Source organism: Balearica regulorum, chromosome 1 (assembly GCF_011004875.1).
Source record: "Balearica regulorum gibbericeps isolate bBalReg1 chromosome 1, bBalReg1.pri, whole genome shotgun sequence".
In the NCBI taxonomy this organism is placed as follows: Eukaryota; Metazoa; Chordata; class Aves; order Gruiformes; family Gruidae; genus Balearica; species Balearica regulorum.
Genome location: NC_046184.1, coordinates 154,729,962 through 154,743,016, shown reverse-complemented (window position 1 = coordinate 154,743,016; position 13,055 = coordinate 154,729,962). Strand labels below are relative to the sequence as shown.

At 37.5% G+C, this 13,055-nt stretch overlaps 1 protein-coding gene across 3 annotated transcripts in view; it reads left to right on the top strand.

Moving 5' to 3' along the window:
* MYO16 (myosin XVI) overlaps positions 1–13,055 on the top strand; it is a 406,643-nt gene that overhangs the window by 175,081 nt on the left and 218,507 nt on the right. For all 3 annotated transcript variants that reach the window (XM_075740353.1, XM_075740347.1, XM_075740336.1), the window contains 2 exons: positions 4,051–4,175; positions 9,060–9,185. In XM_075740353.1, coding sequence (XP_075596468.1) covers positions 4,051–4,175; positions 9,060–9,185 — 251 coding nt within the window. The remainder of the gene's footprint in view (positions 1–4,050; positions 4,176–9,059; positions 9,186–13,055) is intronic.

Below are 13,055 nucleotides of genomic sequence, written 5' to 3'. Positions count from 1 at the left end.
ACTGACCTCTTCTAAAGACTGTTGAGCCCATTGCAGAATGAGAGGTGCAAGTTACAGAAAGAGTGGCTGCTGGGTGTGTGCAGCGGGTGTTTCCCAAAGAGTGCTTGAGTGTTTTGCTTTGTGCTGGTCACAGGTACGGGTGTTCCCCTCGCAGATGTAGAGACTTATTGGTACTGGGCATTTCTGAGGAAAATATTTTTTATACCAATTCTCAGTTGTGTTTGCCATGTATTTCTTTACCACTGAAACTTTTTGAAAGTTACTTTCCTCCTTTTTATCTGAGGTTTTTACATTCCTTTGTGTTGTCAGTTCTATAATCATATGCCAGAGAGGGTGAGAGAGCCAAAGCACGTGAAATGACCTTGTCAGGTGTTTTTCTTAAAGACTGAGCACTAATACGTTTTGTAGCTTTTACATCATGCTCCTGTCTGTCATCAGCACTCATACTCATCACCAAATGCTGTGCCCTGCAGGGTCACTACTGTTTTATCTATTCCTTCTCCATCTCATCTGCCACATAATTTGTGAGCATGTAGTTCTTGTTCTGATTTTACAGGCTATTTGGAGTATATTTTCCATCCTATGCCTTTCTTTTTGACTTTCCATTTTTTAAAATGTGAATCCGTTCCCATAGTACGTGCCAATTTGGTTTTCTTCCTCTGTTTACTCATGCTGGCTGTCATCCCATTTCAGCTGAATACCTAAACCACATCTTCCCTTTGAAAAGCGACATGAAGGTCATTCTTTGATTCAGGCAGCAAGAGTCACTTACTGTATGGGTAATATTTTGTTGTTTCATCTGAACTCATGAAAAGTATCACTCCCTGGGGAGGGAGACCAGACTCTCCAAAATTACAAACTTGATTAAAGGAAGGCTGTTACTGACCAGGTCTCCTTGTCTGAGCCTCAGAGAGTGATTGATACATGCGCACGCTTGGTAAAGCTGCTTCACAGCTACCCACCGGCAAAACCTTCACTCCGAAGCTTAACAGTTCCTGAGTTCTTGGAACTCAAAACTCTGCAATTCTAAGATTGCAATTTAGATTATTTTTTTCATGTTTTCATTCTATTTTCTATGAAGGCAGAAGAGGGGAATCTCTGTTGTTTCTGTAGCATTTTCAAAACTCCTTTGGACTTTTGAAAACTGAAACCTGTGGAACGCCTCACTGTGGTAGCTCACTTGCCCTGCAGGCTGTTTATTGCTATTAGTTTAACCAAACGTGTATCATTCCTTTATACAACTATTGGTTGAAACCAGTAAAGTCATCTTGAGATTCACGTAGACTGTGCCATTTGTTGCTATGTAGCATTGTTTATGCATTTTCTCTGAGCTGATGAGTGTAATTATATTTGTGATAGAACATATATAGCAATCGGTGCAGCTGCACACTGTTCTTGATTCCTCCTTCAGCATGAGCAAAGTTAATCTTTCAACAGCCAGGTTTTTTGGGACCCCATACAGGACACACTGAGGTTCTATAAAATGCATTTTGCAAGGTGTAAGGATCAATATTTCACTGTTAGTATAAGAATATACTCATAAGTTAATTCTCTGACCATGCTGAGCATAAGTCAGTAGTAAATTGCTAGAAAAGACTGAGTGGATTCAGCGGTCCTCTGCCCTCAACCTGTAGCTATTACTGTCATTTACATAAAATGTGATGAACCAAACAACATGATAATAACTGTGTTTCACTCTCAGTCTCTTTTTTGTTTTATTTTTTTCTTCCTTGGGAAAGTCAGAAACTGGTATTTCTAAATTGTGGATTGTGAACTTAGTTTTCATTTTTGACGGTTTGGGGTAGTATTCACACACAAAAGAGGCAGTACATTATTTTCCACCTGTTGCTTCTCTCCTTGAAAAACAAAATTTATTCTAATTGTTTACTGGAGACATGAAGAGGAAGGAAAAAATCAACATAAATTCTGTCAGTAGTACTTTAAAATGGCCTTCTTCATCAGGTATAAAATGATCAACATATTTTTCAATTTTAATCTTCCTTATCTGACAACGTTAGAAAGAGCCTTATCATGACCAGTCAGGTTCCGTTTCAGCTGCTCAGTCTATGTAATGTGTTTAAAAAGTGAAATCTTTTAAATGTCTGCTGCAAATGATAACTAATTTTGAGGGTAAGTAGCCCTTCACATCACATAGTGTTTTGGAAATTTAAACTTACACATTTGAGAGAGTTCTGTTACTGGCACACGAATATTAAAGTATCTGTTTATTGTTGCAAAAAGTGGGAAATAGGCAGAAACAGAAAGAAAAAAAGAGATTTAATTGATACCATTTGGCATCAGTAATCTGTAAATGTCATCAGGCAGTTTTAAGTCATTACTGTGAAATGTGATGCAGGCATAAAAACTTCAGTTCTGACAAAATGAAGACATTGATTGTTAGGAGATACTCAGAACATCCTATGAAATCTGCATTGTGTTCCAATCCAGTAACTGTCAGGCAATAGGATGTTAATACATTCTGCTTTTGGATAGGTATCTAATTTAAGCTATCATCATATATATATGTTTGTCTGAATTGTATTTATGTGAAAGATCACGTAAATCTAGACACAAAAAATCTCATTTTTGCCAGCTTAAATTTATATTTTCATTTTACATTTGGTGTCATTTAGTGTCATTTAAGTGACAGGTGTGAAAATATAATAATAAGTAAAGATATCCAGCAAGACAGTGTTCACACCCTGAACATTCTACCTCAGAGCTGAAACTCTTAGCAGTGGTGCAGACAAATAAAATTCAGAACATAAAGCAATGTCTAGAGCAACATGTTACAGAAAGAAAATGAATTGAATTCTTTGCTGAACTACATATGATACACCCATTTATACAAGTTCAAGGTTAGATTGAAACTAAGAGACTTAAAATTGGTTTTACTCTGAAAAATGCTTAAATTGTTTTAGTAATGTAAAAACCGGCAAGAATTGTTGAAGATAAAATATAAAATTAATTGTTCAAGCAAAAATATGTAAGTTAAATACATATTAATTAAATTAATTTATTATTTGTCACTTTTCAGCTGACTGACAAATGTGGAAGAGAACCAAGAAATTATTTACTCATATATTTTTATTATGTCATGGCCAGGCCAGAGCGGAAAGATTTTTATACTCAGATTACATTTGCTATATACAGATGTAAGTGACCATGTGAAGCTAGAAGCGGAAGAATCAAGCCCTGAATTTTGGTTAGATTTTCTAGTCAAGCCACAGCCAGTTGCTAATTTAACCACTTAGCAATTTTGCTGTACCCTCTGTTTCTAATTTTAAATCTCTTCAGAGTGGAGGCCATGCTTTCTTCTGGTTAGAGCCTGCCTGGCTTATCTTCCTTTTAAAGCTGTACTTTGGCAACTGTTCCTTTCAGTAGCAATGCTGACACAAGCAATCCTGCGCCCTTCATTCCTTTCATCCCTTCCCATTTGTTCCTGCCTCCATACCACATTTTCTCTTGGTTTATGGGGCCTTGCAATGGTCTAGGCTCAGCTGAAGAACTAATCTTGGTTAAAAATAACCCAGGAGGATAAAAAAGTGTTGAGTCCTAATGTCATTTGCTTCACTTCACAATCTCACAAGTGGTTGAGCTGACAGATTTGATGGACTGGTCTGGGCACTGTGATGTATACACAAGGATGAAAGAATGCAGCCAAAAATAATTTTAATTAAATAAAATCCAAAGACGTGAGTGTCTTCCTTAGAGTGTTTAATTCTTTTCCCATTTACAGCTATTTTCACAATCCCAGTGGATTTAATGATATTACAACTGCTCTACCTACAACTGCTCCTGCCAGACAGTAGGCAATCAGACACATTTATTTGATATTGCTGACTGACGTGAAATCATCTGTGTAGTGGCTGATAAATAAAGATATGAGTAATCTTGGTAAATATAAGGAAGTAAACATGGTCTATAAATATACACTGAAGTCTAATTAAATGTCTGTTAAGCTTTTACAAACCCAGAGCACAAAATCATATATCTCTTCTTAATTGATGAATGAAATAGCAGAAAGTTTTAGCCTTTTCTTTTTTCCAGGTGTAGAGCTGAATTCATTGCGCCAAATGAAGATACAGAGACCTGTAACAATGCTTACAGATGTCCGACAGCTCATAGCAAGTGGAGGAAGCGTGAATCAAAAGAATGATGAAGGAGTTACCCTGGTGAGTGGGAATATGTAATCATGACCCTGTGAATGTGCATGTACTGCAACTGTTTGCTGGTGAGCACATTTGCAAGGCAATTCTCTAAGAAGCAAAATGCAGCAACACAAGGTTTTGGTTCTCATCTGGCCTTTTGAAAATAGATATATGTCAATGCCATGCATATTACAGATTTTAAAATAAGCTGGTGCAACATCTATGCCTTAATGACAGTTTTCTTACTTTTAGCCACTGAATATGCAACACAAAAATTTATAGCAAAAAAAGAAAAATATTGCCACTGTAGTTTAGAACTGCAGCAGATTCTTGTGGTCTCTGACATTCTGTGTAAGAGAGGGCCTGAAACTTCACTCAGTGATTCCTGTTTTAGGCTCATATCTTCTGGCTGAGCCAGGTGAAACCATTGTTTTATGAAGCTATCCCATCTTGATTCAGTGTAATGAAGCATCCACCATATCAGTGGATAAGTTTTCCTTCTTCCAAATTTGCATGTTCTTTGTAGTCACTGGGTGCCATTATACTTTTTTCTGCTAATAGATCTTCTATCCCTTTGTTTTTTTCAGGATCGCTACTCCTTCAGCAGTCAAATAATTTTAAAATTGATGTAATAAAATAATTTAAAACTTAATGTATTTTTCCCTAGATAGCATGTCTGTGGAATGTTCTCTTTGCGTATACAATTTTCAACATCGTTATCAATCAGTAAATGGTCATCATCAGCATTAAGATATTGAATAACATTTTTAAATTATTTTGGTTTTTTTGCAAATACTGTATTAAAATAATTAGAAAGGCACATATCACTGAACATTATTATTATTGTTGTTATTATTACTATTATTATTTCAGCATTTAAGCTGAATTACATTGCATGATATTGAATTAATATGCTGAATCATTAGTATTTAATTCTGTATTTTAATACCTGTGAAGTGTTTAAACTGTACCTGAAAAAGGGAGCAGCCTTATATCTGGGGATGTTGAATCCGGCCACTGGTTCTGTCTACACAGAAGGCCACCCCAAGGCAGTTAACTGTAGTTAAAAACAGGAGGGAAGCAGGGGAGGGGTGGGAAGAAATGACACAACCTTTAGTTTAATTCATAAAAGCTTTTTTTTTTTGATACATTTAAGCTAAGCTGCTAAATCACAGTAAAATGCAAAGTTGTTTCTATTGTACTTTACTCTTCTTGCTACTTTAGTCTGAATTGGCTTAGTTAAACAGAGTTATGAACTTATCTAACTATCATTGTATAGTTAAACAGAGTTATGAACTTATCTAACTATCATTGTATAAATCCTTTTCTGTGTTAGCTGGAACAGTTGAAATGCATATCTGAAACGTGTTTAACAGTACTGCAAATACGAGGAGAAAAACATTGTGGATAGTTTGGGTTTTTGTTATTTGCTTGGTGGGATGTTGACAAAGGGGACATTTTTTTGCATGAACAGTTTTTATGTTGAACTTTGATTTTTTGAACTTCTTTCACAGTCTTGCAACAAATAGCTACAGAGTGGATCATTTTGCTTTTGTCTGAGATTTCTATTATGTGAAACTTTGGTCTGGCAAACTGGTGGGAAATCCAGAATTTGTTAAACTGCTCTGTCTCTATTCATGGTTGTGGAGTCAGCCAGTCTGTGATAGCTGTGTGTGTATCAAAGAGTTCTGGGAAGGGGTTTTCTGTTGCTCTGCATCTATCTGTACAGAGTAAACAACAAATATCTCAGTTGTAAGTAGCAAGTGAGATTTATTTTCTCTTGATAGAATATACCTAAGTCCATGTGTATGTTAAGATGAATCAGGCAAAAAATTGATGCCATAGATATATGGCACACATTCTCCTAGATTCATGGCATGTACATATGTGCATATGCAATACAGACACAGAATGATATATGCCAAAATTAATTTTTTCTGCTAAATTCTCCTGTAATAGTTGTTTCTTTGAAAGATTTCAGTCATAGTTTCTTTGTCCTGTGAGCTTTTAAACTACTTTAAAATAGCACTTGTCAAACTGATGTGTGAAGAGAAAATGTAATTTCTCCTGTTAAAACAGAAGAAAAGCTGAAGCTATGTGAAATTTTGGGAAATGTTGAAAGTTTTGTACATTTGAAATTAGAACATTTATAGCATACAGAATTGGTGTCCTGCCCCCAGGGCAGGGGTATTCTGGCCCCTTTCAAGGGGGAGATTTTTGATGAGCTGTAATGTGTTTCATCCCTCTGTATCCAGCATGTTATAGAGAAAACTATGCACTCTGCAGGTGCAGCGGAACCAGAAATAGCAAATAAGGCAAATAATATCCTGGACTCTGGTTTTGATGCCTCCTATGCTTACAGTGACTTTGGAACTACACAGTTGTAGTAACAGGTTTATTGCAAGACCTTTTCCTTGCCATTAGCCATCCATTTCAATCCTCAGAAAAATAGTTTCTTCAGCTAAAAAAACCCATGTAGTTGGGCTACATGGTTTAGAGACCCAGACTACCACCGATAATCTCAGTTCTCCATTTCTGCAATCTTCCTGAGGTCTGTTCTTACTGACCGTCACGAGAATTGACTCCTTCTGACCAGGGATGAGCAATTATATTGTGCCAATTTCCAAATGCAATTTTTTCCCCTTTTCTCCCAGAAGTGGAGGACATGTTTGAAATCATAGCAGAGAACCATGAGAATATAAACACCACTAAACTGTAACCTGGATCAATCTGGTCATGTGAAGTATGTGCCTCAACAGAATTATTCACCAGACTTACGAAACCATTTCCACCAAAACTCATATATGACATTTTTTCCCTGATGTAGGACTCTTTATTACATTTTCCTCTTTCACTTGATTATTACCAGAGTAAATAATTTGTTTTCATAGAATCATAGAATCACAGAATGGTTTGGGTTGGAAGGGACCTCAAAGATCATCTAGTTCCAACCCCCCTGCCATGGGCAGGGACACCCTCCACTAGACCACGTTGCCCAAAGCCCCATCCAACCTGGTCTTAAACACTTCCAGGGAGGGGGCCTCCACAACCTCTCTGGGCAACCTGTGCCAGTACCTCACCACTCTAGCAGTAAAGAATTTCTTTCTAACATCTAATCTAAATCGACCCTCCTTCAGCTTGAACCCATTACCCCTTGTCCTGTCACTACACTCCCTGATAAACAGTCCCTCTCCAGCTTTCCTGTAGGCCCCTTCAGGTACCGGAAGGCCACAATTACATTTCCCTGGAGCCTTCTTTTCTCCAGGCTGAACAACCCCAACTCTCTCAGCCTGTCCTCATAGGAGAGGTGCTCCAGCCCTTTGATCAGCTTCATGGCCCTCCTCTGGACTCGCTCCAACAGCTCCATGTCTCTCCTGTACTGGGGCCCCCAGAGCTGGATACAGTACTCCAGGTGGGGTCTCACAAGAGCGGAGTAGAGGGGCAGGATCACCTCCCTCGACCTGCTGGTCACACCTCTTTTGATGCAGCCCAGGACACGGTTGGCTTTCTGGGCTGCAAGCACACATTGCTGGCTCATGTTGAGCTTCTCATCATTCAATGCCCCCAAGTCCTTCTCCTCAGGGCTGCTTTCAATCCATTCCTCGCCCAGCCTATAGTTGTGCTTGGGATTGCCCCGACCCACATGCAGGACCTTGCACTTGGCCTTGTTGAACTTCATGCAGTTTGCACGGGCCCACCTCTCCAGCCTGTCAAGGTCCCTCTGGATGGCATCCCTTCCCTCCAGCATGTCGACCACACCAGACAGCTTGGTGTCATCGGCAAACTTGCTGAGGTTGCACTACGATGTCTTTCTTTGTGATCACTTTGTCTCTTTCTCGCTTGACAAGTCCTGTTTGGTATTATATTTGGTTTATATTGCTTTTATATTTACTTGCTATTTATATTAGTTAAATAAAAATTAATATATATATTTTTCAATCTCATGCTATAAATACCATTTATGGTGGAATTAATTGCTGATATAAATGCTGAACACATATAGAGTCTTAAATACTGCAGAAGTTAATGTCCAGTTTTTCAAATCAGCCATTAACAAAGATATTTTTGAGTTTCCTCATTCCCCTTCTTGATGCTACAGTTTTCGGTACCTTATCACTTATCCTGTATTTGCTACTCAGGATGAGAAGCTCCAAGCAAACACAGCGACCTTGGAAGTTGTCCCTGCTTTTGCAGGAAGTTGCACTGTGTGACCCCCCCGAGGGTCCTGCTGACCTGAGTTTCTGTCGTGCCATTACTGCATTTTCCCCCCCACCTCTGTTCCACTTTGACTCTGAAACTAAGTTTACTGATACAGACTATCAACTACAATTATTAAAACAAATATCACTCAGAATAATTAAGTATCTAGGGAAGCAATGCAAGTGAAAGAAATAAAATCTCTGTGGTTCAAAATTGAAAAAGTATTTTTTGTGACTGATTTGGTGCTGCAAACTCAATGTACTTGATTTGATTATGTGTTAATGAATTCATTTGGGGGTAAGGTAGTGTCGGCTTACATCTGGGATATTTGAACTGCCACAAAAGAAAGTTAGGTGTAGGCCATGCTCTGCTGAAACATGTGAATCTACCTGGGCTCATGAAGTTTGTGAACGTGTTTGAAAGGATATTTGCTTGAAATTGTATGAAAAGGATCTAATGATACTAGGTTGTTTAAATAGATGTCAATAAGTTGACATTCTTTTTTTTTTTTTTTTTTGACAGGTTTTGTTTATAAATGCTAAAAAAGTTTCTGCAGTGGTTTTCTAATCTGTTGTTATCACATGTATATTTTATATTTGTCGTTATCATGATTTAGCCAGTTAGGTCTCTGGGCCAGCCAAGATATGTCGTAGCGCATCACAGTTTTTTCCGAGTTCTTTAAACTATTAAGATACTCTTATATTGCAGCTGCATGTGGCCTGTGCTAATGGATACAAGAATGTTGCATCTCTTATACTGGATCATGGGGCTGATCTCAATGCAGTGGATAATCAGTACTGGACACCCTTACATTTAGCTGCAAAGTATGGACAGGTAAAGCATAATTTTTTTTCACCTGCTTCTCTTTTCTTTGTGGTAGTCTTCTGTAGCAATAGCAAATACTTTCAATTCAGGGACACTATTCTGGTTTTAATTGGAAAAGATTACACATTTCTGCACTATAGGTGGCATCTCAAATGACAGAGGTCATTTGAGAATAAACATTGTAAAGCTATCAACCCAATACAGCTCATTAAAATCAATCTACTATCAACAGCAGTTTATCTCCAGCAAAAAGTGAATTTGCACTGAAATTTGAAAGGCAGCCAAAATAAGCACTTTTGGCTGTTATTTTCTTATATTATGATGTCAAACTCTTATTTTTAGCTAACTTTTTTGCTGCGTTTATCTCTGTGAATGAACATCCAGGATCCACTTAACATAGTAGTCACATTCAAAGTTTTCCAGTTGCTGAGTTGTGAAAAAGTGCCCTGGGTTTGGGATTTGGAGGCCATACCTAAACATGACTTGTGCCTCTTAACATCCTACCTTTTCACTTTTCCTTCATCCTCACTCTCCCAGGACATGCTCACTGAGGCTTTGCTATAGTCTGACCACTTCAGGAGAGATCCCTGGAGCTCCCACTGACCCACCTCATGGCTCACAAATCACTACTTACCCACAGCTACCTTCCAAAAACCTCCCTGATGCATCCTAGCTCAGCGTCCCACATTCCTGCCCCTTCCCCTGTCAGATCTCTGCTGCAGCTCCTGGAAAACTTGTCTCTTCCCATCTTTGTCCAGGGGCTGGACTTCCTCTGCCATGGACACAAGACTCAGTTGCCTGGTGTTGCTCTGAATACAAATTGCTTTCTTCTGTTCAGATTCCAGCTGATGGCAGGGATATCCTGCCTGCACTGTGGATGCAGGTGTACTGAGTTAGTCAGGAAACGCTATGGATTGTACCTGTCAAGCCATTCCCCCATTTCTTCGGTACTTTACCATCTTGTAATGCCTATTTCTGTCACCATCAGCCACGCTTTTAAACAGAACTCAGAATGGCAAAAAGTTGTTAATCCTAAACAGGAGTCTGTTTGGTTTTCTTTTCTTATTTTCTAATAAATATAAATAAAAGTCCTCATGGACTTCTGCTGGAACATGAACTCTGTAGTTAGATAATCTTAATTCTATTTCTGATCTCAGTGGAGACAATCTCATTAATTTACCTGAATCTCTAGCCAAGGACTGAGGAGAACTAGGATTTTTTATTCACATGTGTTTCTAGTGTCTCACTTGGGTTTTGATACTCATGTGAATAGACCTGTGACTTACAAGATGAAGGTGCTGAGATACAGGGGTGGGAGCAGCTGATTTTGTGATTTTACAATACCCTCATTGATCTGAATATGAAGTTAAGGTTGCTTTTTTTGGTGGGGTTTTCTTTTTTTCTTTTTTCTTTCTTTTTTTTTTTTGAGTCTTTCACTACAGGTGATCTGCGTGTTAAGATTTAAGGAGTAGATTCTAAGCATGCCAAAATGTCTAAAGAAAAGCTAAAAAAGACACGTATATAGGTAGGCAGATGTAATTCAAGTACTTATGCATATATATTATAATTCAGCTGTCAGACTGTCTTCTAGTGTCAAGCCTAAGCACTGGTTTTATTGAAAAGAATTGGCTTGAAAGGACTGGGGAAGAACTCTTCTTTAGTTAAGTTTGTAATTGAAAGTGACTAATGGAAAAAATGTCTTTCCTTTTGAAGTGTTCTAAGAGCTCAGATTGCCATTTTGTGAGAAGATCCTTTTTGCTGGCTCTTCTGTTGAACTGTGTCTCCCTTTATGTCCCAGATGATGATGGCAGTGATTCTCACTATTCCAGGAGGTTTCGATGAGAAGCCAGGGACGAGTTGTGCTAGTCACTGTACAAGGGCTATGGGTACACGAGGAGGAAGACAAATTTAGTAACATTGCATTCTTCCTCACTAAAATTTAGGAAGAAATTCTTCACTGTGAGGGTGGTGAGGTGCTGGCACAGGTTGCCCAGAGAAGCTGTGGATGCCCCCTCCCTGGAAGTGTTCAAGGCCAGGTTGGATGGGGCTTTGGGCAACCTGGTCTAGTGGAGGGTGTCCCTGCCCATGGCAGGGGGGTTGGAACTAGATGGTCTTTGAGGTCCCTTCCAACCCAAACCATTCTATGATTCTATGAAAATTAACAAAATACAGAGCAAATATCTTCCCTTTGTAATGTTAATGAATAATAAAATTTGGAGACACCTTATTATCATTACAGATAATTTGCTATCCTTATTTAGGAGATAAATATGGCTTTCATAAGGATTCTGTTTGTAAGAAACAAGTAAATAATTTAAATACCTTTGTAAGGGGGATTTATTAGATAACAGGAAAAATATTTGATCCAGTAGCTAAGTCATCAGGGTGTTTTTAAAATTTCCTTTCTTATGATGATAATATCTTTTAGCCTTAGCATGAATTCTTGTGCATATCATATTTACAATTCCATTTTGAGTGATTAATTATAGACAAATATGAGCATTGTTACTATTTTGGGAAAAATATAGTATGGCAGAATGGGAATAAACTTAAGTCAAGACATGATTTGAATAGTCTATTTTAAATTAAAATATATTTATGAGGAAATAGTTATTTTTTAGCCAAAAATATTAATCTTTCCTGAGAAAGTCATTAATATTCATTCTGGACTCCATCCCTTACAGTTTCACCCTCTTGCAACACATATTTGTGGCAGGTTTTTCTTTAAAGTCTCACTTGAAAAACTTGCTACAGTGATAAATCTGTATGTTTTAGTAGAAGACTCTAAAAAAAATCAATTTGGTTTTAGTTTTATGTTCTTTTCAATTCTTGAGAGGTTTTCTTTCCTTCCAGGAATGTATCTGAACAGAAAAATGGCCTTTTCTTGTCTTGTAGCTTGTCTAATAAGCAATGATCCTTTAATGACTGGTCATGGAAGTTTCAAAACTGTTCTAAGCTATTGATGTTTTGTAGTTCATTAGCACTGCTGCTGCAAGACCCACAGCCAAACCCCATCCGATATATAATTAATATTTTATTCCATGAGTCTTAAGGACTGATAGTATTTTCTGTTTATAAAATATCTATAAAATTCTTAATAATTCAGAAATATTTTTCATCTGGAGAAGCTGTTTACCTTAATAAAATGTAATTGGATTAGTTATACACATTTAGGTTTTGAACTATTTTATGTTATAGACCTTACATACATACAATTTGCATATTACCTTATGAAAACATTTGACTAGAAATTGTTAGATTGTTTTAGAGTGATATCCAGACTCAGTTGAAGGACCTGAGCTCTATACATACACAGTTTTATGTTTGCAAATACACAAAATATAAAAAATTAAAAACAATTTAAAATATATAATTAAAAAAACCTCCATACTTGGCTATTTGTAGGACCATAACAATAATAGAAATGGTGCTAATTTACTCTCCATGGGAAAAAAAAAAAACAGAATCTAGTGAAGTTTAAAATTTATAGTGAGAAAATTTAATTTGCATTTGTATAGGAGGACACTTGCAAAGAATGATGCCACAAGCTTCTTGTTATAAATATCAAGTTGTAAAGTAATACACAGTGTAAGTGGATTACAAAAAGCTTATTGCTCCAACTTTCACAGTAAATTATATGAGAAATTATTGGAGCAAAGATACATTATCCTGACTGAGCTGATGAAAGGCATCACACTCACACCTTATAATCAAAACCTGGCTTGTAGAAACACCTTGACAATGGCAAAATCTGTTTTGCCAAAGGATGTGTCGGCTGCCCGATCAATGTGCTGGGTCTCCCCAGTCATCATGAAGGGGGGCATGGAGGTGATGCCTTACTTATTCTTAGACAGCATAAAGCTGCACAGAGTGAATCCT